The sequence below is a fragment of the Carcharodon carcharias genome, chromosome 18 (assembly GCF_017639515.1).
Source record: "Carcharodon carcharias isolate sCarCar2 chromosome 18, sCarCar2.pri, whole genome shotgun sequence".
NCBI lineage: Eukaryota > Metazoa > Chordata > Chondrichthyes > Lamniformes > Lamnidae > Carcharodon > Carcharodon carcharias.
The window spans coordinates 33862799-33890213 of NC_054484.1; the positions used below are offsets into that span (position 1 = coordinate 33862799).

Genomic DNA, 27415 nt, shown 5'->3' on the forward strand with positions numbered 1-27415 from the left:
AAATACAAACAAGTCCACAAATGGGCTTAGTGATCATTCCTTGTCTCAATATTGAGTCCTGTAGTATTAAGAACTTTGCTTAGAATAACCCTCAGCACTAATCCAGGTGGAGTAATGCACAGCAGGAATTTCTACCAACTGTACGCTCTTGAGCAATAGTTTAAACTTTTGAGGCACTCCCACAGACCCTAGTGTCAGCTACACAACATAAAATATTGCTAAAACATATACAACAGAAATAATGTGCAGGTAAGAGAAATCAAAGAGAATGAACAACTATCCCTGCACATCATGGTGGTTCAAATGACAGAATTAAGATCCCAGCATCTTATGACCCACATATCCCTGTATAAAAACCAATGATTGGGAGTATGGGTTCCATCCTGGATCTCCACCTCAAAAGAATCAATGCCCTTATGTCCTTTCAAAACCAGCCTGAAAAGGTAAAGTCAATAGCTGCATGCACTTTTTAATATTTTGGGGAAGGGAGATGTTGTCAAAATAAAAAGAATCCAAAATCTTTTAGTGGATCTTCAGCAGTCAGGCTCTACTGCCACTTAACTGAAAGCAAGGACATTATAAAAATACATGGATACACAAGTCATACCAGATGATGCAATATGCTCTTAAAAGGCAGGAACACATAGCACAAGCATTTCTCTGGCACCTGCCTGCTTAGGTATGTAGAGAACGCAAAAAGAATGATGGTTACTGACCTATCTTTGAAATTAACTTAGCATTGGTGGTTCCTGGATCAGAGGGGTTCTGATGTTCTACTTCATAAAAGTGTGATTTGGGACTAAATCCTATGACCATAATACCCCCAAAAATAGAAATTAAATGCTGGTACTGCAAATCATTTCTTGCCTTGTTAAATTGTTAACACATGTAAAGCCTCTGAACCTACCTGTCCCACTTTCTATTGATTACATACAAGTCAGTTAATCCTGTCTGACCACAAGCAGCATTTTAAAATTTAGAAACTAACAAAATTTATGCCAAATAATCCCAACACTACCTTCAGCATTCAACCTTTCTTGCTCTTCAAGAACGCACTTGCACAATAGATAACAGGATTTTTTTGGTTATCGCTGAAAACAGAAGAGACGTTTTGTTGAAGCTTTTCACCTTTCATTCATCAGATCAATTTGCAAGAATACAAATGTAAGGGAAAACAACGTTATGCTAAATGAAAAGAGAGTGCTTATTGGTTGGCAAGTGGACGCCGATTGGTAGCGGCATTGCCACGGAGAATGCACCAGTTGATGGTGACTAACAGTTAACATTGTTTGAAATTTAAATCAGACAGCACACGCAAAGTGTCACACTGCAAGCCCAACAATTTTAAACTGGTTGCTAGCATAAGTCTTAGCACACTGAGGATTACTCAGTAAATGTTGTCCATTGCAGAATCACATCTAATGTTGGACGCTGTTTTGAGTTTTGCAAGCACAGGCTGGTTGGGTACAGTTTGTACCTTTGAAGGGCAAGGTATCTCAAAAATTTGAGCAATGGGTGAAGCTAGCTGTTTCATGCTATTATGCAGTAGCAACATGAGTGGTATTCACTACTAACAGGATGCTGCTGTTGAGCCAAAAAAGACATTCTGCCTACCACACAAATGAGTAATGTGGTATATGAATTTCAGTGCCAGTGTGATGCCAGTTATGTAGGTCATCTGTCCCAAAGACTGTCGGATCACATCAAACAGCATGTCCCTTCTGTTGTACTGGAAGTTACATATATTAACACACAGGGCACCATTCTTTCCAGACAGAAAAGAACATGTACACACATTGCACCTGTTTCAGCTAAACAAATAAGTGACCGATACTTGCTGGTTCATTCCTCAGGGCAATGCCTTGACCAAAGTTAAACTGCCTGGTTTAAATTTCAAACCATGCTTGGCAGTTAACTGTCAGTCACCATCAATTGGTGTATTCGCCATGGCAATGCCTCTACTAAAGTACACTTGCCAACCAACTAATCAGCACTCTCTTCTCATACAGTATAAAGTTGTTGTTTTCCCTTACATTGTATTCTTGCAATTGTCCTGATGAGTGCAAGACGAAGAGCTTCAACTACAGTCTTTTCTCAGCAATACTCAACTTCTGTACTACCAAATGACATTTTTTTAATATTAATCAGTAATTTTAGGTAAGTATTCTGCAACATCATCCAATTTGAAAGCCACATTGAAACAATGCTTGACAAATGATGCAAAGACAACAATAACTTGCATGTATAAAGTGTCAACAGCATACTAAAATATCCCAAGATGCTTTACAGGTGCACAGCCAGACAAAAAAAAACTGAAAGAGCCAGTGGAGGAAATATTTGGACAAGTGAAAATGTGGGCTTTTAAATCAACGCAAGGGCAGAATTGGAAAACAGCAGAGTTCGGAGTGTTGCAAAGCTGGAAGAGGCTACAGAGGCATCAAATTATCCAAACCTTGGTTCAACTTAAGCCATCAAATTCGCTTTTCCCTTTATGCAGGTCTCCTGGGATTCACACGGCATCTAAAGGCCAATTTCTGAAACAGCCTCAAATAAGTTTTGTAGCAGGAATATATAAATTTTACCACAGGAAACCATGTCCCTTAGCAAGCAAGCAAGCAAGTTATACTTAACACAAAGTCATTGTTAGAGATCAATCATCTCAGTTCCAGGAAACCACTGCAGGAGTTCCTCAGGGTAAGGTCCTAGGCCCAACCATCTTCAACTGCTTCATCAATGGCCTTCCCTCCATCGGGTGTTCGGAAGTGGGGATGTTCACTGATGATTGCACAATGTTCAGCACCATTCACAACTCCTCAGATACTGAAGCAGTCCATGTCCAAAAGACAGACAGACCTCAACAATATCCAGGCTTGACTGACAAGTGGCAAGTAACATTCGTGCCACACAATGACCATTTCCAACAAGAGAAATCGAACCATTCAATGGCATTACCGTTCCTAAATCCGCCACTATCAACATCCTGAGGCTTACCATTGACCAGAACCTGAATTGGGCTAGCCATTTAAATACTGTGGCTACAAAAGGTCAGAGGCTAGGAATCCTGCAGCGAGTAACTCATCTCCCGACTCCCCAAAGCCTGCCCATCATCTATGAGGCACAAGTCAAGAACGTAATGGAATACACTCCACTAGTCTGGGTGAATGCAGCTCCCACAACACTCGAAGCTTGACACCATGCAGGACAAAGCAGCCCACTTGAATGGCACTCAAACCACAGACATGCACTCCCTCCAACACCAACACACAGTAGCAGCAGTGTACACCATCTACAAGATGCAATGCAGCAACTCACCAAAGCTCCTTAGACAGCACCTTTCAAACCCACAACCACTACCATCTTGAAGGGCAGCAGGCACATAGGAAAACCGCCACCTGGATATTCCCCTCCAAGCCATTCATCATCCAGGACTTGGAAATATATCGCTTTTCCTTCACTGTCACTGGGAACTCCCTCCCTAACAACACTATGGCTGTACCTGCATCACATGTACTGCAGCTGTTCAAGAAAGCAACTCACCACCACCTTTTCAAGGGCAATTAAGAATGGGCAATAAATACTGACCTAGCCAGCGAAGCCCAGATCTCAGCAATGAAGAAAAAAAAATGTATTGAAAAACTACAAAGACTAAACCAGGTATATTTACAATTAAATATAAAAACAAAAAACTGCGGATGCTGGAAATCCAAAACAAAAACAGAATTATCTGGAAAAACTCAGCAGGTCTGGCAGCATCAGCGGAGAAGAAGAGTTGACGTTTCGAGTTCTCATGACCCTTCAACAGAACTGATCTTTCTTTATAAGGAGAGGGAAATATAAGCTGGTTTAAGGTGGGGGGTGGGTGGGGTTTAGGATAGGAGCAGATCATCAAAAGATGGCACAGACAAAGGAACAAAAGAACACAGAGGTGTTGAAGTTGGTGATATTATCTAAACGAATTTGCTAATTAAGAATGGATGGTAGGGGACTCAAGGTATAGCTCTAGTGGGGGTGGGGGTGCATAAAAGATTTAAAAATAATGGAAATAGGTGGGAAAAGAAAAATCTATATAAATTATTGGAAAAGAAGAAAAACAAAACAAAAGGAAGGGGGAAGAAACAGAAAGGGGGTGGGGATGGAGGAGGGAGCTCAAGACCTAAAGTTGTTGAATTCAATATTCAGTCCGGAAGGCTGTAAAGTGCCTAGTCGGAAGATGAGGTGTTGTTCCTCCAGTTTGCGTTGGGCTTCACTGGAACAATGCAGCAGGCCAAGGACAGACATGTGGGCAAGAGAGCAGGGTGGAGTGTTAAAATGGCAAGCGACAGGGAGGTTTGGGTCATTCTTGCGGACGGACCGCAGGTGTTCTGCAAAGCAGTCGCCCAGTTTACGTTTGGTCTCTCCAATGTAGAGGAGACCGCACCGCATTGAGAGCAACGAATACAGTAGATTAAGTTGGGGGAAATGCAAGTGAAATGCTGCTTCACTTGAAAGGAGTGTTTGGGCCCTTGGACGGTGAGGAGAGAAGAAGTGAAGGGGCAGGTGTTGCATCTTTTGCGTGGGCATGGGGAGGTGCCATAGGTGGGGGTTGAGGAATACGGGGTGATGGAGGAGTGGACCAGGGTGTCCCAGAGGGAATGATCCCTACGGAATGCCGAAGGGGGGTGGGGGTGAAGGGAAGATGTGTTTGGTGGTGGCATCATGCTGGAGTTGGTGGAAATGGCAGAGGATGATCCTTTGAATGCGGAGGCTGGTGGGGCGATAAGTGAGGACAAGGGGATCCTATCATGTTTCTGGGAGGGAGGAGAAGGCATGAGGGCGGATGCGCGGGAGATGGGCCGGACACGGTTGAGGGCCCTGTTAACCACCCTGGGTGGAAAACCTCGGTTAAGCAAGAAGGATGACATGTCAGAGGAACTGTTTTTGAAGGTGGCATCATTGGAACAGATGCGACGGAGGCGAAGGAATTGAGAGAATGGGATGGAGTCCTTACAGGAAGTAGGGTGTGAGGAGCTGTAGTCGAGATAGCTGTGGGAGTCGGTAGGCTTGTAATGGATATTGGTGGACAGTCTATCACCAGAGATTGAGACAAAGAGGTCAAGGAAGGGAAGGGAAGTGTCAGAGATGGACCACGTGAAAATGATGGAAGGGTGGAGATTGGAAGCAAAATTAATACATTTTTCCAAGTCCCGACGAGAGCATGAAGCAGCACCGAAGTAATCATCGATGTACCGGAGAAAGAGTTGTGGAAGGGGGCCGGAGCAGGACTGGAATAAGGAATGTTCCACGTACCCCATAAAGAGACAGGCATAGCTGGGGCCCATGCGGGTACCCATAGCCACACCTTTTATTTGGAGGAAGTGAGAGGAGTTGAAGGAGAAATTGTTCAGTGTGAGAACAAGTTCAGCCAGACGGAGGAGAATAGTGGTGGATGGGGATTGTTTGGGCCTCTGTTCGAGGAAGAAGCTAAGGGCCCTCAGACCATCCTGGTGGGGGGATGGAGGTGTAGAGGGATTGGATGTCCATAGTGAAGAGGAAGCGGTTGGGGCCAGGGAACTGGAAATTGTTGATGTGACGTAAGGTGTCAGAGGAATCACGGATGTAGGTGGGAAGGGACTGGACAAGGGGAGAGAGAAAGGAGTCAAGATAACAATAAATGAGTTCTGTGGGCCAGGAGCAAGCTGACACGATCGGTCTAGCAGGACAGTTCTGTTTGTGGATTTTGGGTAGGAGGTAGAAGCGGGCCGTCTGAGGTTGGGTGACTATCAGGTTGGAAGCTGTGGGAGGAAGATCCCCAGAGGAGATGAGGTCAGTGACAGTCCTGGAAACAACAGCTTGATGTTCAGTGGTGGGGTCATGGTCCAGGGAGAGGTAGGAGGAACTGTCTGCGAGTTGACGCTCAACCTCCTCGAGGTAGAGGTCAGTGCGCCAGACTTCTTCTTTTCCAATAATTTATATAGATTTTTCTTTTCCCACCTATTTCCACTATTTTTAAATCTTTTATGCTCCCCCACCCCCACTAGAGCTATACCTTGAGTGCTCTACCATCCATTCTTAATTAGCACATTCGTTTAGATAATATCACCAACTTCAACACCTCTGTGTTCTTTTGTCTGTGACATCTTTTGATGATCTGCTCCTATCCTAACACCCCCCCTCCACTTCTTACCCCCCCCCAAACCTTAAACCAGCTTATATTTCCCTCTCCTTGTAAAGAAAGATCAGTTCTGTTGAAGGGTCATGAGAACTCAAAACTTTTCTTCTCCGCCAATATTTACAATTAAATTCAGCTAACTCATTGTACAAATATCATCTTTATTAAATGCAAGTAGCAACTTCTGAAACTTGGCCATTTGTATAAAAAGAAACAACTGAAATACAAATTATCTTAAATGGGGGGAAAAAATAAATAAATTTGATTCAATGTGAAGGTCTATTAAGCATGGCATTAAAACTCCTACATTTATTAGTTATAAAAGGAACAAAGCAAGGGTTGAGTTTAAGGACAGCATTTCAGAGTGGCTTGAAGTGGGTAATGCTATTCCTCAGGGTTCAATACAAGGCTGCCTGTGGTCACTGCACATGCCAAGAATTTGGATATAGGCCTAGAACAAATGGGTGTCAACATTTTCATGTAATACCACAACAGGATGTTATTGTGAAATTCTTAAGATCACAAGAAGCTGCAAAGATATATCGGTAAGATGGGGAAATGGGCCTAAAAAGGTGGCAGCTGGAATTTAATGCAATGAGCTTCCAGTCTCAGTGATGGAATGCATAGGACAGCCTACTTCCACCTCTGTAAGATCACAAGACTTTGTCACTGTCTCAGCTCATCTGTTGCTGAAACCCTCATGCCTTCATTACCTCTAGACCTTACTATTCTATTGCACTCCTGGCTGGTCACCCACTTTCTACTCTCCATAAGCTTGAAGTCATCCAAACTTCTGCTGCCCATGTCTTAACTCCGACCAAGTCCCATTCATTTATCACTATGCTCGCTGACCTACACTGATGCTGCATGGCTGGGAACCAAAGCATTGATTTTAAAATTCTCATCCTTTCAAACCCTTCCACAGCCTTACCCCCTCCCTATCTCAAACTCTTCCATCCGCACAAGACTGAGACATCTGCATTCCTCTAATTCTGGCCTATTCATTTTTAATCAGACCACCTTTGTGTGGCAGTATCTTTAGTTACTTAGGCCATAAACTCTGGAACAACCTCCATAAATAAACTTCTCCACTTCACTTTCCTCCTTTAAGACATTCCCAAAGCCTCCCACTTTGGCCAAGCTTTCGGTTATCTGATCCAATAGCTCCTAAATTGGCTTGGTATCATTTTGTTTTATAACGTTCCTGTAAAGCGCGTCAATGTTATATTAGGTTAAAGGTACTAAATACAAGTTGTGTTGTACCAGGTGCTTTTTTTTTGTTTACCAAAATCTAACATCAGTAAATGTACTCAGAATGGAAGTGGCTTTGCTGCTGTGGAACAGCTAAGATGCTTGAAGTTACAGGTTCACTAGCATTAAAAAGGTAGCACCTCAGGTTGATAATGCTGTTAAAAATAGATAGAGAGTGAGAGATACAATGGCAAATGCAATTCTGTCCATTCAGTGCAGGAGGTCATTTGGCCTATCTGGACCAGCTCTTGGAATGATCAGTTCACTTAGTACCATTCTCTCACCTTCCCCTTGTAAGCCTGCATATTCTTCCTTTTCAGGTAACAGTACAATTCCCTTTTGAATGTTTTGATTGAACCTACCTCCACCACACTCAGATAGTGCATTCCAGACTTTAACCACTCACTGTGATAAATTATTTTCTCTTATAACAAATACTTTTTTTTGTCATTATTTTTAAATCTGTCCCCTCTCGTTCTTGGTCCTTTCGCAAGTGAGATAAGTTTCTCCCGATCTACTCTGTCCATACTCATGATTTTGAATATCTCTTTCAAATCTCCTTTCAGCCTTTTTTTCCTCCAAGGAAAACAGTCCTAACTTCTCCAATCTATCTTCATAACTGAAGTTCTTCATCCTTAGAACTATTTCATGAATCCTTTCTGCACTCTCTCCAATGCCTTCACAACTGGACTCAACACATTAACTGAGCCAAACTAGCGCCATATACATGTTCGACGTAGCCACCTTGCTCCTTGTAACCACCTTGTACATTGTGCCCCTCTTAATAAAGCCTAGGATATTGTATGCTTTATTAACCACTATCACAACCTGCCCTACTACTTCCAATGCAAGGCAAATAAAAGTAAAGCTATTTTTATAAATGGGTGACATCAGGCGTGATGAGCCAAGACTACAAGGAACACAAGATTTAAGCTGAATTGCTGCCCAAGTTCTTTACAGTCAACTTTAATACCTGCTCCTCCAAAAAAAAACTTGGAATAACAGAACCTTACAGCACAGGAGGCCATTCAACCCATTGTGCTGGCTCTTTGAAAGGAATGTCCAAACTGGTCCCAAACCCCACCATAACCCTGTAAATTAGTTCTCAAGTATGTCAATTGTGTCTGTGCAGGCTCTTTGAAAAAGAGTTCTATTAGTTCCAATCCCCTCTATCCCCACAGCCCTTCCAATGTGAACATACGAAATAGGAGCGGAAGTGAGCCATTCAGCCACTCAAGCCGACTCAGTCATTCAATAAGGTCATGGCTGATCTGTTTGTGTTGAGTCCCACATTCCCATGGACTCCCTGATAATCTTTGATTTCCTTGCCTAACAAGAATCTCTGCCTTAAAAATATTCAGTGACCCCAATTCCACTGCCTGAGGCAGAGAGTTCCAAAGTCACACAACCCTCAAAATTTCTCCTCATATCTATCCTATAAGGACGACCCCTAACTTTGAACAGTACCCCCTAGATCAGGACTCACGCACAAGAGGAAACATCTTTTCCACGTCCACCTTGCCAAGACCATTCAGGATCTTGTATGCTTCAATCAAGTCACCCTCACTCTTCTAAACTCCAGTGGAAGCAAGCCCAGCCTTTCCAACCTATCCTTCTAAGACAACCAACTCATTCCAGGTATCAATCTAGTAAACCTCCTCTGAACTGCCTCCAATGCATTTACACCCTTTCTTAAATAAGGAGACCAAAACTGCCCATAGTGTGAGATGCAGTCTCACCAATGCCCTGTACAACTGAAGCATAATATCCTTACTTTTATGTTCAATCCCTCTCGTAATAAAGGATAGCATTCCACGAGCCTTAATTGCAAGCTGTACCTGCATACTAATTTGCAACTCATGCACAAGAACATCTAGATCTCCAAACTCTGCAGTTGTTTTCCATTTAATTAATACTCCGCTTTTTTGTTCTTTGTGCCAAAGTGAACAAATTTTTCCCCTTCAAGAACTTATACAATTCCCTTTTGAAAGTTATTAAATCTCCAGATAAAGCCAAGATTCTATATGCCTCAATAGCATTCTCAACATGTCCTGCCACCTTCAAACATTTGTGTATGCACAATTAATCAATTCATATTCATCTGCATTAAATTCCATCTGCCACATGGCTGCCTATTTCACCAGTCCTTCTACATCCTCCTGAAATCTAGTAATATCCTCACTTTTTTGTCTCATCTGCAGGCTTTGAAATTATGCCCTGCATACCCAAGCCTAGGTCATTACTATACATCAAAAAGTTGTTATTGACTTGATATCAAAAGATATAGAATATTATAGCCTATATAAAACCTTAAAACCTCAGAGTACTATGTATAATATTGGGTACCACACTAAGGTTAGGATGATAGCTGATATGAGGAAATAGACTTGAAAAGTTCATAGTATTAAAACAATGCAAATTTCACAGCGATACACAATTATGAAAGGATGAGACCGGTTAGTTAGAAGCACACTTTTCTCAGCAATAGAGGGTTCAAGAACAGGGCTATAGAGAATTAATTCTACATATTTACAGCAGGAGTGAAGGATGTTCTTTGTTATTGCATGGCTGTAGATTTCACTTCCAGGGTTAATTACTGAAGCACAAACTGCATCAACGTTCAAGATTTAATTGGTTAGGTGGATGAAGGAGAAGAGTTGATGAACATGGCCCCTAGAATCTAATGTGATTAATCTCCATGCAAGCAAATACTTCTAAACACCAACATGGACTGACTGGGATGAATGTTTATAAGTTCTATTATTTATAAACCAACAAAATTCATAAAACTAATAAAGCTACCAGGCAACTGATCTTTAAAGCACACCATTGTAGTTGCTATGCTTCAAAATTCCTCAGTTCTTGACTTAATTCACTGATAATTCTGCCATTCTATGTATGGCTTGACATGAACATTTTTCTTTAAAAAGCTGACACGTAACATTCAGAAGCTTAGTTCTTAAATCAATAATTTTAGGAGACACCCAATTCCTACCCAACTTCTTCAAGAAACTAAAACAAGGAAGTCAATACAATTTTTACTTACGTCTACAGAACAATTTTATTTTGGGTTCCAGGTTGTCATTGGTCCCACATGCAAGGTATAAAACCTCTGTCCATAAAACTTGGGAGTAATGAATTAAAAACGATTTAAAATCTTGCCCAGAGTAACTTCAGGGTTCATGGCAGAGGCTATCAACATTAGAAGTCATTGAATATATTAGTTGAATTTGGATTACATTCCATACAAGTGATTATTGAAACCCATATAATGAGTTTGCACAACTTGGTCAGAGAATTGCCTATGAGGGTTTGCAGAGGAAGAGACTTCAAGGAAAAAAGAGAACTAAAAATGTACCTCCATTATTTTTCCCAGCAGGTATGCAATTGTGCAGACATTATACCAGAACTCAATTTTGCTCTCAGTCAGAGTCAGCATCATAGATTAATTACGGCACTGAAGGAGGCTATTCGGCCCACCAATCCATGGTAGTTCTTGATAATAATCCAGTCAGTCCTACTTCCCCTCTCCTTCGTGGTCCTGCAAGTTTATTTCCCTGAAGTGCCTATCCAATTTTCTTTTGAAACCATTCATCACCTCCACTTTCACCATCCTCATGGGCAGTGTGTTCCAAGTCATGACCATTTGCTGTGTACAAAAGTTCTTCCTCACCTCTCCCTTGTATCCTTTTCCCTATATTTTAAATCTGTATCACCTGTCCTTGTACCATCAACTGACCAGCTTTTCTTTGTCTACTTTTTCTAAACCTATCATATTCTTGGACATCTTTATCCAGGTTTTCTCAACCTTCTTTGTTCCAAGAAGAATAACCACAGCTTCTCCAACCTAACCTTGTGGCTAAAATCCCTCACCCGAAACCATTCCAGTAAATCTCCCCTGCATCTTCCTGAGGATCCTCACATCCTTCCTAAAGTCACTAGAACGTCATGCTTTAGTTGTGGCCTAACCAGGGGTTTATAAAGGTTCAGCATGATTTCCCTGCTTTTCTGTTCAGTATCTCATAAGGCCTGTTATGAATTCACTAGTTTGCTGTAAATCTTATAAACCTGGTTTATCTTACAGCAATGTAGAGATGATTCTAGTTCTAAATTAACAGATTTACAGCATTTTAACATATCTCCAAACTCTCAGGATTTTCTATATACTTGTTCTCAGTTCAAGAGCTTCTAGTCCTTTCTAGGATCCTCAGTTTTCTCAACCTCCAGCTCCACCCCAGGCTTAAACAATCAAGTATAATGGCACAGATCAGTTACCAAAATAACTGAATCAAACACAGGTCAATCAAACCATTGAACATCACAATCCCAAGATTCCATATCTTTGCTAACCACTCAACATGTCCTGTGACCTTCAAAGGTCGATGCACATGATTCCAAGGTTCCTCTTTCCTTGCACTTTTAGAATTGTGCCCTCAAATCTATATTGTCTCTCCTTAACCTTTCAGCCAAAATGCATCACCTCACATTTCTCCGAATTACATTCCATTTGCTACTTGCCCTCTTATCTGCTAGCCTATATCCTGTTGCAGTCAATTGATGATATCCTCACTTTTTTGCCACAGTTCCAAGTTTGGTATCACTGGCAAATTTTGGAATACAGTAAAATTTCAATATCCCAAATCATTTACATTATCAAATAAAGCAATGGTCCTAGCACTGACCCATGGAGGAAACACAACTGTCTTCCATCTTCCAGTCTGAAAACAACACATACCAACGTTCACTTTTTTTCCAATTCTTTCAAGAGATGTGGGCCTCAGTGGCTAGACTAGCATTTGTTGCCCATTCCTAATTGCCCTTGAGGTAGTGGTGAGCCACCTTCTTGAACCAATGCAGTCCATGTGGTGTAGGTAACCTCCCCCCCACCCCCCACACACTCAGTGCTGTGAGGGAAGGAGTTACAGGATTTTGACCCAGCAACAGTGAAGGAATGACCAGGTCGGGATGGCATTTGGCTTGTAGGGGAACTTGCAAGTGGTGGGTGCTCCCAAGCATCTGCTGTCCTTGTCCATCCGATCCCCCTTTTTCCAATAATTTATTTTTTAAAATATATTTTTCTTTTCCCACCTATTTCTATTATTTTTAAATGTTTTTCCATCCATTGTTTCATCTCCACCTTTTAGCCTATTTCGATCCCTTCCCCCCAACCCACCGGGGCTGTCACTTGCTCGTCCTGCTTTCTACCCTTAATGTCACCATTAGCACATTCCTTAGATAATATCACCACCGTCAGCATCCCTTTGTCCTTTTGTCTATGACATCTTGGGCAATCTCTTCTTTGTCTCCACCTATCACTAGCCCTCTATCCAGTTCTACCTGTCCCACCCACCCCCCTCAACCAGCTTATATTTCACCTCATTTCTATATTTCCTCAGTTCTGATGAAGAGTCATACAGCCTCGAAACGTTAACTGTATTCCTCTCCGCAGATGCTGTCAGACCTGCTGAGTTTTTCCAGCTATTTTGTTTTTGTTTCAGATTTCCAGCATCTGCAGTATTTTGCTTTTAATTTATTTAAGTTGTAGAGGTTGCAGTTTAGAAGGTGCAGCCTCCTTGGCTGCAGTGCATCTTGAAGATGGTGCAAACTGCTGCCACTGTGCATCAGTGGTGGTAAGAGTAAATGTTTAAGATGATGGATGAAGTGCCAATCAAGTGGGCTGCTTTGTCCTGGATGGTGTTAGCTTCTTGAGTGTTGTTGAAGCTGCACTCATCCAAGCAAGTGGGGACTATTTTATCACACTCCTGACTTGTGCCTTTTAGATGATAGACAGGCTTTGGGGAGTCAAGAGGTGAGCTATTCACCACAAAATTCCCAGCCTCCGAACTGCTCTTGTAATCACAATATTACATGGTTGGCCAAGTTATGTTTCTAGTCAATGGTGACCCCCCCATTATGTTGATAGTGGGAGTTTCAGCAATAATAATGCCATTGAATGTCAAGGGAAGATGGTTAGCTTCTCCCTTGTTGGAGATGGTCATTGCCTGGCACTTGTGTGGTACAAATGTTACTGCCACTTATCTGTCAAAGCCTGAATGTTGCACAGGTCTCATTGATATGGACATAGACTGCTCCAGTTTCTGAGAATTCTGAACATTTCTATCCTTAGCCATAATTTTTTTTAAGAATCCAAGCTGACACTGGTTCTCCTATTCCACGATTCTCAATTTTGTTAACTAGCCTTTTGTGTGGTACTTTGTCAAATGCTTGCTTAAAATCCATCGAGACAGACCTTTCCCAATCAATGGACAGCAAATCAGGACTGCGGTCTCCTCCTTATCAACAGAGGCATAACAAATTACACTAACCTCAGTTGCTTGCTGATTGGAATAAGATAACTCTGCATAAATCAAGGATTAAAACTTGGATTTGAACAGTTTAGTCCCACACCAAGAATCACATTTACTAGCTAAGCCAACATGAGTGCCATAAAATTCATAAAATAAATTCAATCCTATAAAAAATATATTAAATTAGCAAATTGTCCCATATTCTTATATCAAAGGGATGTATCTGTACAACTCCTTGCACCTTAAACCAGGAATTGTTGCCTTTTAGATACATACAAACTTAGGAATTGGAGTAAGTCATATGGCCCCTCAAACCTGTTCCGCCATTCAATAAGATCACGGCTGATCTGATTGTGGCCTCAACTCCACATTCCTTCCTACCTGCTATACCCTTTGACAATCAAGAATCTAACCCAGCCTTAAAATATTCATTGACTCTGCCTCGACCACTCGCTTAGGGAAGAGAGAGTTCCAAAGGCTCACTGCCATCAAAAAAATGTCTTCCCATCTCCAACTTAAATGAGAGGCCCCTTATTTTTAAACTGAGTCCCCTGGTTTTTGTCTCTCCCACAAGGGGAAACATACTCTCAGCATTCACCCTGTCAAGTCCCCTCAGGAACTTATATGTTTCACTAAGTTAGTCTCTCATTCTTCTAAACACCAGTGGATACAGACCCAACTTGTCCAACCTTTCCTCATAGGATAACCCCCTCAACCCATGAATCAGTCAAGTGAACCTTCTCTGGACCGCTTCTAATGCAATTATGTCTTTTCTTAAATAAGGAGACCAAAACTATAGTTCTCAAATGGGTGGGTTTTGAACAATTAGTCAGAGGCAGCTCAGAAACAAGTTTTTGCTTGTTTTTTCCAGAAACCTTCCCGTCACGACAGTATTGTTTCCCTCCAGTGACATCACAAGGCTATGGAAAGTATTCCTTAAACAGCATTGAGAGTTCACAGAAATCTCATTCTCACAACTGCTAACCAATATTCTTAAAGCATAAAATCTGTAAAAGGGATGACATGCAGACCAAGCACATAAATGCCATCCATTGAAATATTTAAAGATTTAAGAAAATTAAGCAGATGCAAGCTATCATGATGGTAATCTTTTTGTTCGTGTTTAAAATGTTATTGTATTGCTTAAAAATTTCAAATTTCCCTTTGTATTGTGTCAAAGAATTATGTTAAACCTTGAGTCTTTAAATGCTCTCACATTAAAATGCACCAAGTTTATTGAACTGCTTTGCTGGAAGACAATAATTATGATTATATTGATATTAGATCCACGTGACCTACATATTAAGTGTGCATTTTTCATGAATTCATAATATTTTCCTCTTACATATTCTACATACTTTTGTCAACTTTATCCTTCAGTGCGAGAATGATCTAAAAGCTTCTCTGAACACCAAGGACCTCAGCACCCTTCAACATCATAACACTGACCTAGCGTAGCAACTAAAACATATAAAAGGTTAAGGGGGGGGGGGGGGGGGGGGGGGGGGGGGGGGGGGGGGAGGGGGGGGAGAAAGGAAAGAAAAAAAGCGACAGCCAAGTAAGCACCAGGAAGTGAATGATAGAGAAAAAAAGAGAGAATTGTAACACAATTCACCTTAAGTACAAAAACTAAAATTGCAATATTCATATTGCAAAAACTCGCAGTCGCTTTTACTGCTACCTTAACGCGAGTTCGAACAGGTGAGCTCAACAACATACCGAGGATACTAAACCTCACACGTAAGGAAAGCCCTTAAGACTTCCTATTACCTCAAGAATAGAGAGAGAGAGAAGAAAATCAATCTCATACACTCCAAGATGGGATTATAATGTCGCAACGTGATTGCGTGACGTTATGAAACTTGTATCAACAATAACTGGCAAAGATTTCCAAACATTTGAAGCAAACTAGGGAGGGAAAGAAAATTGCGCTTCTTTGAGAGAGAAAAAAGAAATAGCAACCTACACGAGCGCAAGGCAGAAAGGACAGAGAATAAAGCTGCCCACTTTCAGCTTACCTCAACATCCTTAAACTTCTAGTCGGGGATTTTCATATGAACAAAAACGTTCCCAACAACTAAGACATAAACGCGAATTGTCTCGCAGCCATTAACCTTCCACACAAGTCTGTACAGATACAGGAACAAGACAAGCCGCGTCAGCAAATCGATGCTTCTCGTGTGGAGGGGAGGGAAGGGGCGGTTCCTTAATCATCTCTCACATATTCCCAGTAAGAAAACAAAATATTTGTAAAGAGACTGAAATGCACAAGTCCAGATATTTTGTTTTATTATTGTACATAAAAGACCCTATAGAGTCTTTCCTCACCTACAGTTATGTTTTTTTTAAATGCACAAATCTGCTGACCAAGCCCCCAAAACCTACTTCCGTTCAGGTGGGACAATTTCACGTGATGCCAAGCAATTAATTAGCCAGCTCGGCGTTTACCTCTGCAAACAAACTTTAAAAATCCTACTCTTGGACGCAAAGTGTAATGTACCTCCAGTCACAGTGCCACTGTTTATGAGGACTCCAGTGCGAGCTATGAATAAGCGAATGCTTCTATATTTTTGGAAGTTTTTGTTTGCTGCTTTTGCTCTGCTGTTAATAAGATTTTTGGGCGGCTTTATGATTTCATGTGTTTTTTAATGGTCTCTCATCTGCCAGCTTCCGTATGGACTTGCTTAGCAAGAAGTTATCTGCTTTGTGTGATAGGGGTCTAAACGGGAGTTTGGGGGATTGTCTCTTCCAAAATATGCTGCTCAAGTCTGTACTTTCTTAAAACCATTACTTCATTTAAACTAAGTATTGACACATTTGGACATCTAAACCAGGTTAGAACTTCCCCTCCTTCCAGATTTCTCTTAATTCTCAGTCATGTGATTTGACATTATTACATCAGCATCTTGTATGCTTCTGATGTTAACCCTTTACTCTACATCTTCCCCCCAAGTCTTTATTCCTATCATATTTACATACTTCTACATCTCCCCCAAAGTCTCAGACTTCACAGGGTTGGTCTCTAAGCTTCCTTGACCAATCGTCCTGATCTCTTTTGAGGTCAAGGATGTTCCATATTCTCCCTCCTGGGTGGCTATAGAGCTTGTAGTAAGTTTTTCTTCTTCTGGAACAGGGTCTTAAGCCCAAGTTTCTATTAGCTTTCTTTCCAAGTATATTAAGGTGATGTGGTTTCCCCTTGTGATACCCAGTCTGTTGAAATCCTGTACGATTTGGCTGTGCAATTTTTTCAATGATTGTACCTCCCTTCTTTTGGTCTCGGATATCTAATTTAAACTCTGTGGGGTATCCATCCATATTGGGTTTAATACTTAAGTATTTATTTTCTGTCATTTAGCTCCACTAGGAAGGTTAGTTCCTTTACTTGTGGTTCTTTCACTTCTCTTTTTTTTCATAATTCTTTCATGGGATGTGGGCATCACTAGCAAGGTTAGCATTTGTTCCCCATCCCTTATTGTCCTTGAATTGAGTAGTTTGTTTGACAATTTCAGACAGCAGTTAAGGATCAACCACAATGCTGTGTCTGGAGTCACATGTAGACCAAACCAGGTAAGGATGACGGGTTTCCTTCCATAAAGGGCATTAGTGAATCAGAAGGGTTTTTATGATAATCAATGATTGTTTCATGATTACTGTTACTTACAGATTTATTAACTGAATTCAAATTCCAACAGTTGCCGATGGGATTTGAAAACATGTCCCTGGAGAATCAAACTGGGTCTCCGACTTACTAGTCTAGCGATATTACCACTACGCCACTGCCTCACCTTGTTTTAAAATTTTCTCCTGCTTTTTACAGATTGTCAGCATTTTTGCATGATGAACATTTTTGAAGTGACCTATTTTTCCACAGTTGTGGCACTCTGACCCCCTTGTCCCTGCTGGGCATTCTTTTCGCTTGTGTAGTTTACCCACCATTCTGAAGGCATTTCAAAATGGTGGTTGGCGCACTTTTAACAGGCTTAGAGTCTCAGGGCGCTTTCTCTCTTATAGGCTACAAACTGAATTGTTTCACTCAATGTTCTCCACGAGACCTCTCCTTCCCCACCAACAAACACCAAATGCTGCTTCCTGAATTCAGTTTGCCTTGCAATTTGCAATCTGTACTGCTTTTACTACTGTTAAATCCTCTTTCGTCTGTAAGAGATCAGATAATGCTTCTTCCTGGAGTCCAGCTACAATTCTGGCACAAATCAGCTCATTCCTTAAGAGTCCATAATCACAGTTCCCAGCCAGCCTATAGAGATTGTTGATGAATGAATCCATGCTTTTGCCTGGTCTTTGCTTCCTTTTATTAAATTTAGCCTGCTCTATTATTAAATTCAGATGGTGCTGAAATAAAAATCAAAAGCTTGCAGGACTTCATAAGAAGTTGAGGTCTCATCAATCCCCTGCCTTGCTATCAAGTCATCAGAGATAGATTCCACTGCATAAAATAGTGCAATGACCTGGTCTTTTTGTGTGTAATCCTGGAGCAGTTCTGTACCTTGTGAACTTTCTTCTCCAGTGCCTCAGTTCTGGGCCTATTGCAAGCCTTCTGCACTCTGAAAAAGTTTGGGGAGTGGTAGCATGAATTCCATGCTTCTGCTGAGCCCTGGAATTGTTACTGTTTCAACTGCTGCTACTTTCTGTTTCAGGCCTGTGCTCACAGCTGTCCGGTCTTTAGGTCTGTGTCTTAGCTTGTATTTGCTGCTACCGCGATGTTCTGATGTCTTGGTGAGTCTTATTTTTTTTTCTTTTTTCTCTATCTATCAGTGATTTAGGTGGTAATAAAGGAAATAGAGCAACTTTTATACTCTCAAAATCTCTGATTTGTAAATAGCAAAAGAAGTGTGTAGGGCAGATCATATTGCCGAGAGAGTTAAAAGAAGCAAAAATATTATCAATGTAGAAGTTAGCAAGGGTTTTGACGCCTCTCACATGCCAGACTTGAAAGTCTGAATCTCCTAATGAAGGCAGAAATAAATGATTTGCATCAATAGGGCTGCATAAAGAGAGTAATTGTAGTCCAAGTGTGTTCTGAACTGGGTCCGAATCTTAAGTGACTGTCTAATGATAGGGTTTGAAGAAAAGTGACTGGTTGAGAAAGGAATTGGGGAGCACAACAGAGCCAAGCAGAGATGTGGATTGATAGGAGCCTACCTCTAATTGCACCCACGCTAAACTAGCCGAGTCCAAGTGAAGCCAAAAAGAAATATTATGGATATTAGCAGACTAATAATAAAACTGAAAATTTGACAGTGCCAAACCACCTAAATACTTGGGACCTTGTAGAAAAACTTTGAATTCTGGGTGTTTTCTCATTCCAAATAAAGGAAGGAATTAATTGGTCTTCTGCAACAAAAAAACACTTGGGAATAAACAATAGAATGCACTGAAATAAGTATAGAAATTCTATCAAAATATTCATCTTTACATAATTTATATGACCAACTAAAGAAAGGGGTAAGCTAGACCAACATGCTAGGTCCTGCTTCCTATGTTCCAACAAAGGGTCAAAGTTGAGTTTAAAAAGGTCTCCAAGGGATCGCGTAACTAAAATTCCTAAGTATTTAAAACTGCTCACTGAGATCTTGAAGGGGAGAGAAGAAGGGAACTCTTTGCAATAGAGTTAATAGGAAAAATTTCACTCTTGCAAATTAAGTTTAAAACCTTAAATATGACCAAATTGCTCAAGAATAGAGAAAATACGTGGGGGAGATGAGGCTGGATCCAAGATGTAAAGAAGCAGGTCATCGGCATATAGAGAGTTTCGGCTCAACTCCACCATATGTAACACCTGTATATCTCCACAGGTCTGTAGTGAAATTGCCAGGGGCTCAATAGCAATAGCGAAAAGTAGGGGGGAAAAGGGGAAAGCCCTGTCTGATACCTCAATGGAGGTCAAAGTGTTTAGAGTGGATATTATTTGTACATGCTGAAGGAACTGGTGAGGAATACAATGGTTTTATCCATTTTATAAAATGGGTCCAATTCCAAATTTCTGAAGACTGAAGAAAAGTAGTCACATTCCACTCGATAAAAAGCCTTTTCTGCATCCATAGTTATAAGAACCTTAAGGAGAGGAGTAGTTGAATGTGTATAAATAATATTGAAAAGGCACCTTAAATTAGAGAAGGATTGCCTGCTCTGAATAAAACTTGTTTGGTCAGGAAAGATAACAGATGGAAGAACAGGTTCAAGATGGTAGGCTAAGGCTTTATCAGGTATCTTGACATTCGCATTTAAAAGGGAAATAGGCTGGCATGAACTGCAATGCAGAGGATCCTTAACCCTTTTTAAAAGAATAGACAAAGATGCCTCGTGCAAAATAGGAGGGGGTGTTTTGGAGAGAAAGCATTCCAGAGAGAAAGCATTCTGAAAGCAGAGACAATAATGATGGAGAAAGTTGTGATGAAAATTTATTAGAAATTTCTATTGGAAATCCATCAGGCCCTGATGCCTCATTACTTTGCATGGATTTAGTTGCCTCTAAATATTTCATCTTGGGAAAGGGGAACTTCTAACAAATTCATAGAGTTAGACATTAGAGATGGGATGTCAATATTAGCAAAAAAAATTATGAAATAAACCAGGATCTGAAAAGGAGTCTGAGGTATAAAGAGGGAATAAAAAAGTTTGAATTGATCATTGATCTTCTGATGATCGGTGGTGGTTGACCCTATTGGAGTGGTGACTTCAGTAATAAGTTAAGAGGAAGCAGACTGGTGAAGTTGGTGAGCAAGGAGTTCTTTCACCATGCTCCTAGAATGTACCACGTGATCTAAGTATAAGCTTTTCTGTTTGTTTAGTAGAAAGATCATCAAATTCAGTCTGTAGAGCCAGATGCTGTTTGAATAATACTGGGGTGGGTGCAATAGCATACTGCTGGTCCACTAAGAGAATTTGGTCAATCAATTGGGATAATTTTGAGGTATAGCATTTGTTAAATTAAGCAGTATATGAAATTATTTGCCCACATAGGTAAACCTTCATACTCTCCTAGACAGTACCAAAGGAAATATCTGCAGTAGTATTAAGTCCAGTAAAAGTATCTATTTGCAAGGAAATGAATTTAGTAAAATCTGGGTCTGCCAGAAGAAGAGAATCAAGATGTTGTGGAGGACAGGAAATAGGTTGGTCATGGAATCATATTGCTAAAACTAAGGAGGCATGATCAGAGATCAGAAAGCTATTGTATACGCAAGATTGAATAAATGGGAGCAGCCTCTTGTCAAGGAAAAAATAGTGAATACACGAATAGGTGTGGTGAACAAGACAGAAAAAGGAGTATTGTCTTACTGATGGGTATAGAAAACATCATGAGTCTACCACTCCATCTGTAGCAACAGAGAAACGCAGTTCCAAACAGACTCCAGCAAATTCACTGAGAATCTGTAAGTCAGCAAGTGTGCTGACAGAATTAAATTCAGCGCGGGAAACTGAGAATGTTTGCTGATGATTGCACAACCCTCAACACCATTCGCGACTCCTCAGATACTGAAGTAGTCCATGTTCAATACAGCAAGACCTGGACAATGTCCAGACATAGACTGACAGGTGGCAAGTGACATTCATGCCATACAAGTGCCTGACAATGATCATCTCCAACAAGAGAGAATCTAAGCATTGCCCCTTGACATTCAATGGCATTACAATCACTGAATCCCTCATTATCAATATTGTGGAAGTAACCATTGGCCAGAAACTGAACTGGACTAGCCATATACTGTGGCTACAAGATCAGGTCAGAGGCTAGGAATCCTGCAGTGAGTAACTCACCACGTGACTCCCCAGAGTCTGTCCACCCTCTACAAGGCACAATTCAGGAGTGTGATGGAATACTCTCCACTTGCCTGCACGAATGCAGCTCCAACACTCAAGAAGCTTGACATCATCCAGGACAAAGCAGCCTGCTTGATTGACACCCCATCTACAAACATTCACTCCCTCCACCACTGAACTACAGTGGCAACAATGTGTACCAACTGCAAGATGCACCGCAACTCACCAAGGCTCCTTAGACAACACCTTCCAAACCCACAACCACTACCATCTAGAAGGACAAGGGCAGCAGGCACATGGGAACACCACTACCTGGAAGTTCCTTCCAAGCCACTCACCATTCCAACTTGCAAATATATCGCTGTTCCTTCATTGTCACTGGATAAAAATCCTGAAACTCCCTCCCTAACAGCACTGTGGGTGTACATACACCACATGGACTACAGCAGTTCAAGGAGGCAGCTCACCACCACCTCAAGCACAATTAGGGATGGGCAATAAATGCTGGCCTAGCCAGCGATGTCCACATCCCAAGAATGAATACAATTTTTAAAATAAATTTTAAAAATGCACGGTCTTACGGAAGGTATTTGACAACAAGCCTCTTGAGGAAGACTTTAAGAAGTTGGAAGCCCATGGAATTAAGTGGAAAGTAGCAGTATAGATATGGAATTGACTCTGACAGAAAGCAGGGGATGGAGGTGGATGGATTTTTTCAGACTAGAAGGTGATTTGCACCAGTGTTCCCTGGAGTTCAATGCCGGGAATTGTGAAGTGATGTGCTTTGGTAGGACTAATTTAGAAAGACAGTAAAATGATAATTATATAATCTTGAAAAATGTAAAGGACCAGGAGTCTTTGCTACATACACAAATGCATAAAGGCTGGAAAAGTTGATAAGGCAGTTAAAAAAGCATATAGGTACACGGGTTTACAACTAGTTAAATAGAAAGAAGAGTTCATGCTAGAACCTCATAAATCACTGATTAGGCTTCAGCTGGAGTGTTGTGACCAACTCTAGGCCCCACCGTTCAAGGAAAGATGGAAAAACCTTAGAAAGGGTACAGAGAAGGTTTACCAGGATGACACCCTTTAATTATAAGGCAAGATTGGAAAAGTTAGGACTGCTGTCCTCAGAACAGAGAACATTAAGAGGTGACCTATTAGATTTTCAAAATGTTGAAAGGTTTTGATAAAATAAAGTGAGGAAAGCAGTCCCCTCTGGTCAGTGGGCCAATAACCAGAGGTTATAGATTTAAAATAATTGTGAAAAGATTTAGAGGGGGCAGTTGAGACATTTTTTTTCACTCTGCCCTACCTGAAAAGGTAGTGGACTCCGTAAATAATTTTAAAAGGGTTTTGTACTGATACTTGTGAATGAGGAACTTACCGGGTTACAGGCACAAAAGGAGGGGTGTGGAATTAAGTATGACTGCTCTTTTTAACAGCATGGACACTATGGGCCAAATGGCCTCACCTATGCTGCAAGTTTCTATGATTCTATGACAAGGGTTGTTTAAACAATTCTGCTCCTGCTGAGCCCATAAAGATAATTTTAAAGATTTTTTGGGTCTCTGCAGCTGAACTGCTGAAGAAAACTTGGCAGAATGCGCATGGTACAGTTTCATCCAGTTGTCTCCAAAAATTGCAAATCGGAGTACAGTGTACATCATGTGGATTAAAAGGGAATACTGCCTTAAACATGCAGCAAGTTAAAAATCTGTCATAATAACTAACATTTTTTTGTCACTCTATATTGGTCCTAGTCCATGTGCAGTGGCTTTATTTTAAGTGCTTAATTGTGGTGTATAGTTTTGATGGACAAGGGAGTCAAGGGTTATGGGGGGGCAGACAGGATCATACAAGAGCTATATTGCTGGAGTTTATCAAGGTTGAAGTGTGATCTAATCATGATGTTTAAAGTAATTAAGAGGATTCCATTGGGCAAACATCAAAAAATATTTAATCAAGTGGGGGAATCCATGACTAGAGCATAATCCTAAAATTAGTATTCGACCATTTAGTACTGAAATCAGAAAGCAAAGTACGGTGAAAATCGGGAACTCTCTTCCCCCAAATGGCTGTGGATGCTGAGTCAATTGAAACTTTCAAGACTAAGCTTGCTAGGTTTTTGTTTCAGGGTATCAAGGGATGTTGAATAAAGGCAGGTAATTGGAATTGAGATACTTATTTAACTGATGGTGAAACAGACTCAATGGGTTGAATGGTCTACTCCTGTTCCTATGTCCAGTTCACATCATTTTTTGACTTTTACATTTCAGGCACAGCCATGATACTTCACATAATATTATTAGGCAAAGCCTGAATATAAATATGAGGCATGAGTATGTTTGCCTTAAGACTGAGCTAACATATCTTTGTTCTCCTTCTCCCAGCACTTACCAGAGGACCACTGCTGATGAGGTAGACGGTTCAAATTTGAGTTTCCTACATGGGCATGCTGTCTCTGGAGGCATGACAGATGATGGCTGCTCACCTCTTTTATTAAAATAAAACCAATTTCAGAGAACTTTGAGCCTTGTAGCTCAGGTGTGTGCATCAATTATGTGCCTGAAAATGGGCCAAAATAAATTACCTTATTATTTTTAAACATTCTAAGAAACACAAACCTGTTTACTTTTATTCTGCATTCAATTGTCATCTACGCTTTTCCCAGGCAACCATCACAAATTGGTAGAGTGAAGCCATTTCTTATGGCAACCAACTCAAGTCATTTTCATATCTTTATTTAAAAGTGGTAATACTCTATGCAGCATTGAAAATGTGATCTCTCAGAGACTCACCACCAGTCTTTCGATTAATTTGCTTAGCGATTCATACATACCAATGTAGAAAAAGGCAAAAGATCAACAGTTTTACAAAGGATCACATAGTTTCTAGAAAGCTGAAAGACGACAATAGCCATAAATGTAGACCTTATAATGAATAGAAATGAAAGGCTAGATGGATAGTTCAGTCATAATTTGTGTTTCAGATATTCCTAACAATCCATCATCTTTATTACAGGAGAGAAAAATCCATTATAATTTTCAGCAGTGGCAAAGTCAGAACTTATTGAAAGGAGATGCAAGTATTGAAGACGAGATGCTTGCCTTGACAATTTATTTGATGGATTTTCTGATCTTTTAGAGATCACTAATTCTGCATTTCAAGCCAAAAACAATTTCACTTGGAATGATTTTTTTTAAAATATGAAAATAAAAAAAATATTTGTAAAGACTTATCTGATAATAGAACACAAATACTTTGCATGAAATCCTTTTCTTGACAGATCCAGTGTCACAACCTGCACACCTCTCTGGTTGGTTGAGGAACAGATAAGCGGGATGCTTATGGAGTGGCTCAGTTAAAGAGTCATGGCATAGACCACTGAAGATTCAACAGGTTCGCTAGCCAATGCATCTAATTAATTTACAGTCAAACATATCAATTCATAATTTTACTATGATTTTGGAAGGATACATTTCTTTTATTTGTCCATTCTCATTTCCTCTAAGACACAGAGGAACTAGAATTGAATGTAGGAAGATAAGGTGGAGGGTATATGTTCCTCCTGTAAAAGACTATAATATTTTGACCGTCTAAATTGCACTTTTAATGAAATTTGTGATTGAGACTTGCAAAGCTATTCAATTTGGGGGGGGGGGGGGTGGGGGAGCATTGATAGTTTAAATTAAATGCAGAATGCAGTTGGTTGTAACAGCCAACTGCAGGCTGGGTTTGTTTCATGACAGATAAACAGAATCACTAGGAAGACACTTCCAGCTAACAAAAAAATTTGCAAAATGAGTTGAAACCAATAAGCAAACACATTTAAAAGCTATGCTTTGCTTTAATGAAGAGTCAAGATTTTGTAGAAGTTTTACATTCACGAAAAGTATTTCTGAAGACTGCAAGAGAGGACACAAGCTAAGATTGATTGACAATATCTCCCTATTGCAGGGAAATCAGCAGACAAGTTTAGTTTATATGCTTTGTCAGATGGACTTTGTTTTAATTCTCTAAACAACAGTTTGTAAGAAGTCAGGGACTAAAGTGACTTAAGTTGTTTTAATGTCCTATGAGCAGGAAAAAGGGCTGATAAAGGTTTTGAAACAGCCACGAGGAATGGGAAATTAACAAAGGTGGTTTTGAACATATGGGCATTGTGAGAGGAATTGGTTTGAACAAAGAATTGGATGCCTCATTTGTCAATTAAACATCTGCCTACCTTAGAAAGAAGGGTATAAAAATTGTTGCAAAAGGATGATTCAGCCTGGTCAGCTGCTAGAGATATGATTCGGAAGGGGTTTGACCACTCATTGTGTGATCATACAAATTAATTTCTTGTAATGTATTTGTGACCAACTGTAACAGGTGTATTGTGACAAGGGTATTGTCATGGGTATTGTTCATATCTAGTAAAGACATTAGTGTTTAATTTGAGCTCTGAATGCTATCCGATTATTTCTCGTAGTTCTCGTGTCTGGGCTGTAGAGTAACCTGTTGGGTAAAAGTTTACATCTTACACTCCTGAAGGATGTTAGTTAACCAAATGAGTTTTCATGAATCCAGCAGCTTTCATAGTCATTCCCCAGGTGTTGGCCCACAAACTGACTTTTATGAATTGAATTTCACAACTTGCTACAATGGAATTTGAACTCATGACCACTTGGTTCTTAATCCTGTACTAAAAACACCAGGCTATCATACCTCCATGTGGGGAAGCATCTGTAAAATGCTAAATGAGTTTTTTAATACAAAATTAATGCCAAAACCCTAAAACGGAAAAGAAATTGACAAACAAATTGAATATGAATACTTCAGTGTCAAAGCAAATTTCATAATGTAAAAAAAAGTAAAACTGAAATACATTTTTTTCAGTGATATTAACCCAAGCCCACATGTATTGAAATAAAAACAGAAAATGCTGGAAAAACTCAGCAGGTCTGGCAGCATCTGGAGAGAGAAACAGAATTAACGTTTCAAGTTCATACGATTCTTCAGAGCAGATCCATGTTCGAGATCATCTAGTTGGAGCTGAAGAAGAGTCATACTGACTCGAAACGTTAACTCTGTTTCTCTCCCCACAGATGCTGCCGAACCTGCGAAGATTTTCCAGTATTTTCTGTTTTCATTTCAGGTTTCCAGCATCCACAGTATTTGCTTTTATCCACATATATTGATTTCCCATTTATGCTGTTCTCATATTTACATGGCATTTTCAGGGTGTTGTTAGAATAATCTTTGCATGTGTGAACTTCACTGAGAGTCATTTAACTTTATTTTATACAAAAATGTGTCAACCTTCTGCTGTTTTGAAAAACAAACTTCAAGCCACCGTGCTTGGACTACAACTGCTGTAGGATTCTCCTGTAGGTAGCTTTGCAACTCCTAGAGACAAGACACAAATATGATCAGTGAGGTTATGTTACATTGTCATTTGTTACTTACAAAAGAATGGAAGTATGAAGCTGCAAAATTGTACTTGCACCAATCCTTGCTTGAGATCATCTAGTCTAGCTCTGGCCCACCCACGTTGCTAAAACCATAGTTCGTTCAGAAATAACACCTGTATAGCTATGACCATAGCTTGCTTACTATGTTTCTTTCTTCCCAGACACCACACCCCCCCCCACCCACCCCCCAAATCTTCTTTGACCTCTTTTGCTAGCTCTGACCAATCCATCTTCCACAATACCTCTATTCTGCAGCTTACCCCTGTGGCACTGGTTTCTCCTAACCCTGAACTTGCCTGTTTCACATCTCCTATGCTTCTCTCCTGCGCATGCTGTCATCTCCATTACACCCCAAAAGTTCATTCTTGGCCCTTTTCCTTCAGCATTTACCCGTTACCTCCAAGGCAATATGACCTGGAAGCACAGTTATTACATTGAATAAACAGTGCAGAAAGAGGCCAATCAGC

At 40.5% G+C, this 27415-nt stretch overlaps 2 protein-coding genes across 9 annotated transcripts in view; both read right to left on the bottom strand.

Moving 5' to 3' along the window:
- Window positions 1-15878, bottom strand: part of traf3ip2l (TRAF3 interacting protein 2-like) — a 75768-nt gene extending 59890 nt beyond the window's left edge. For 4 of the 7 annotated variants that reach the window (XM_041211744.1, XM_041211739.1, XM_041211741.1 and 1 more), the window contains exon 1: window positions 15726-15878. Coding sequence is in view for 1 of the 7 variants with exons in the window: in XM_041211743.1 (XP_041067677.1) it covers window positions 15726-15733 (8 nt within the window). In the remaining 6 variants the exon portion in view is untranslated. The remainder of the gene's footprint in view (window positions 1-15725) is intronic. The other 3 variants (XM_041211746.1, XM_041211745.1, XM_041211743.1) reach the window with 2 other exon arrangements.
- A 9444-nt stretch (window positions 15879-25322) lies between these two features.
- chd1l (chromodomain helicase DNA binding protein 1-like) overlaps window positions 25323-27415 on the bottom strand; it is a 107862-nt gene continuing 105769 nt past the window's right edge. For both annotated transcript variants that reach the window (XM_041210719.1, XM_041210721.1), the window contains exon 25: window positions 25323-26883. In XM_041210719.1, coding sequence (XP_041066653.1) covers window positions 26752-26883 — 132 coding nt within the window. In that variant the 3' untranslated portion in view covers window positions 25323-26751. The remainder of the gene's footprint in view (window positions 26884-27415) is intronic.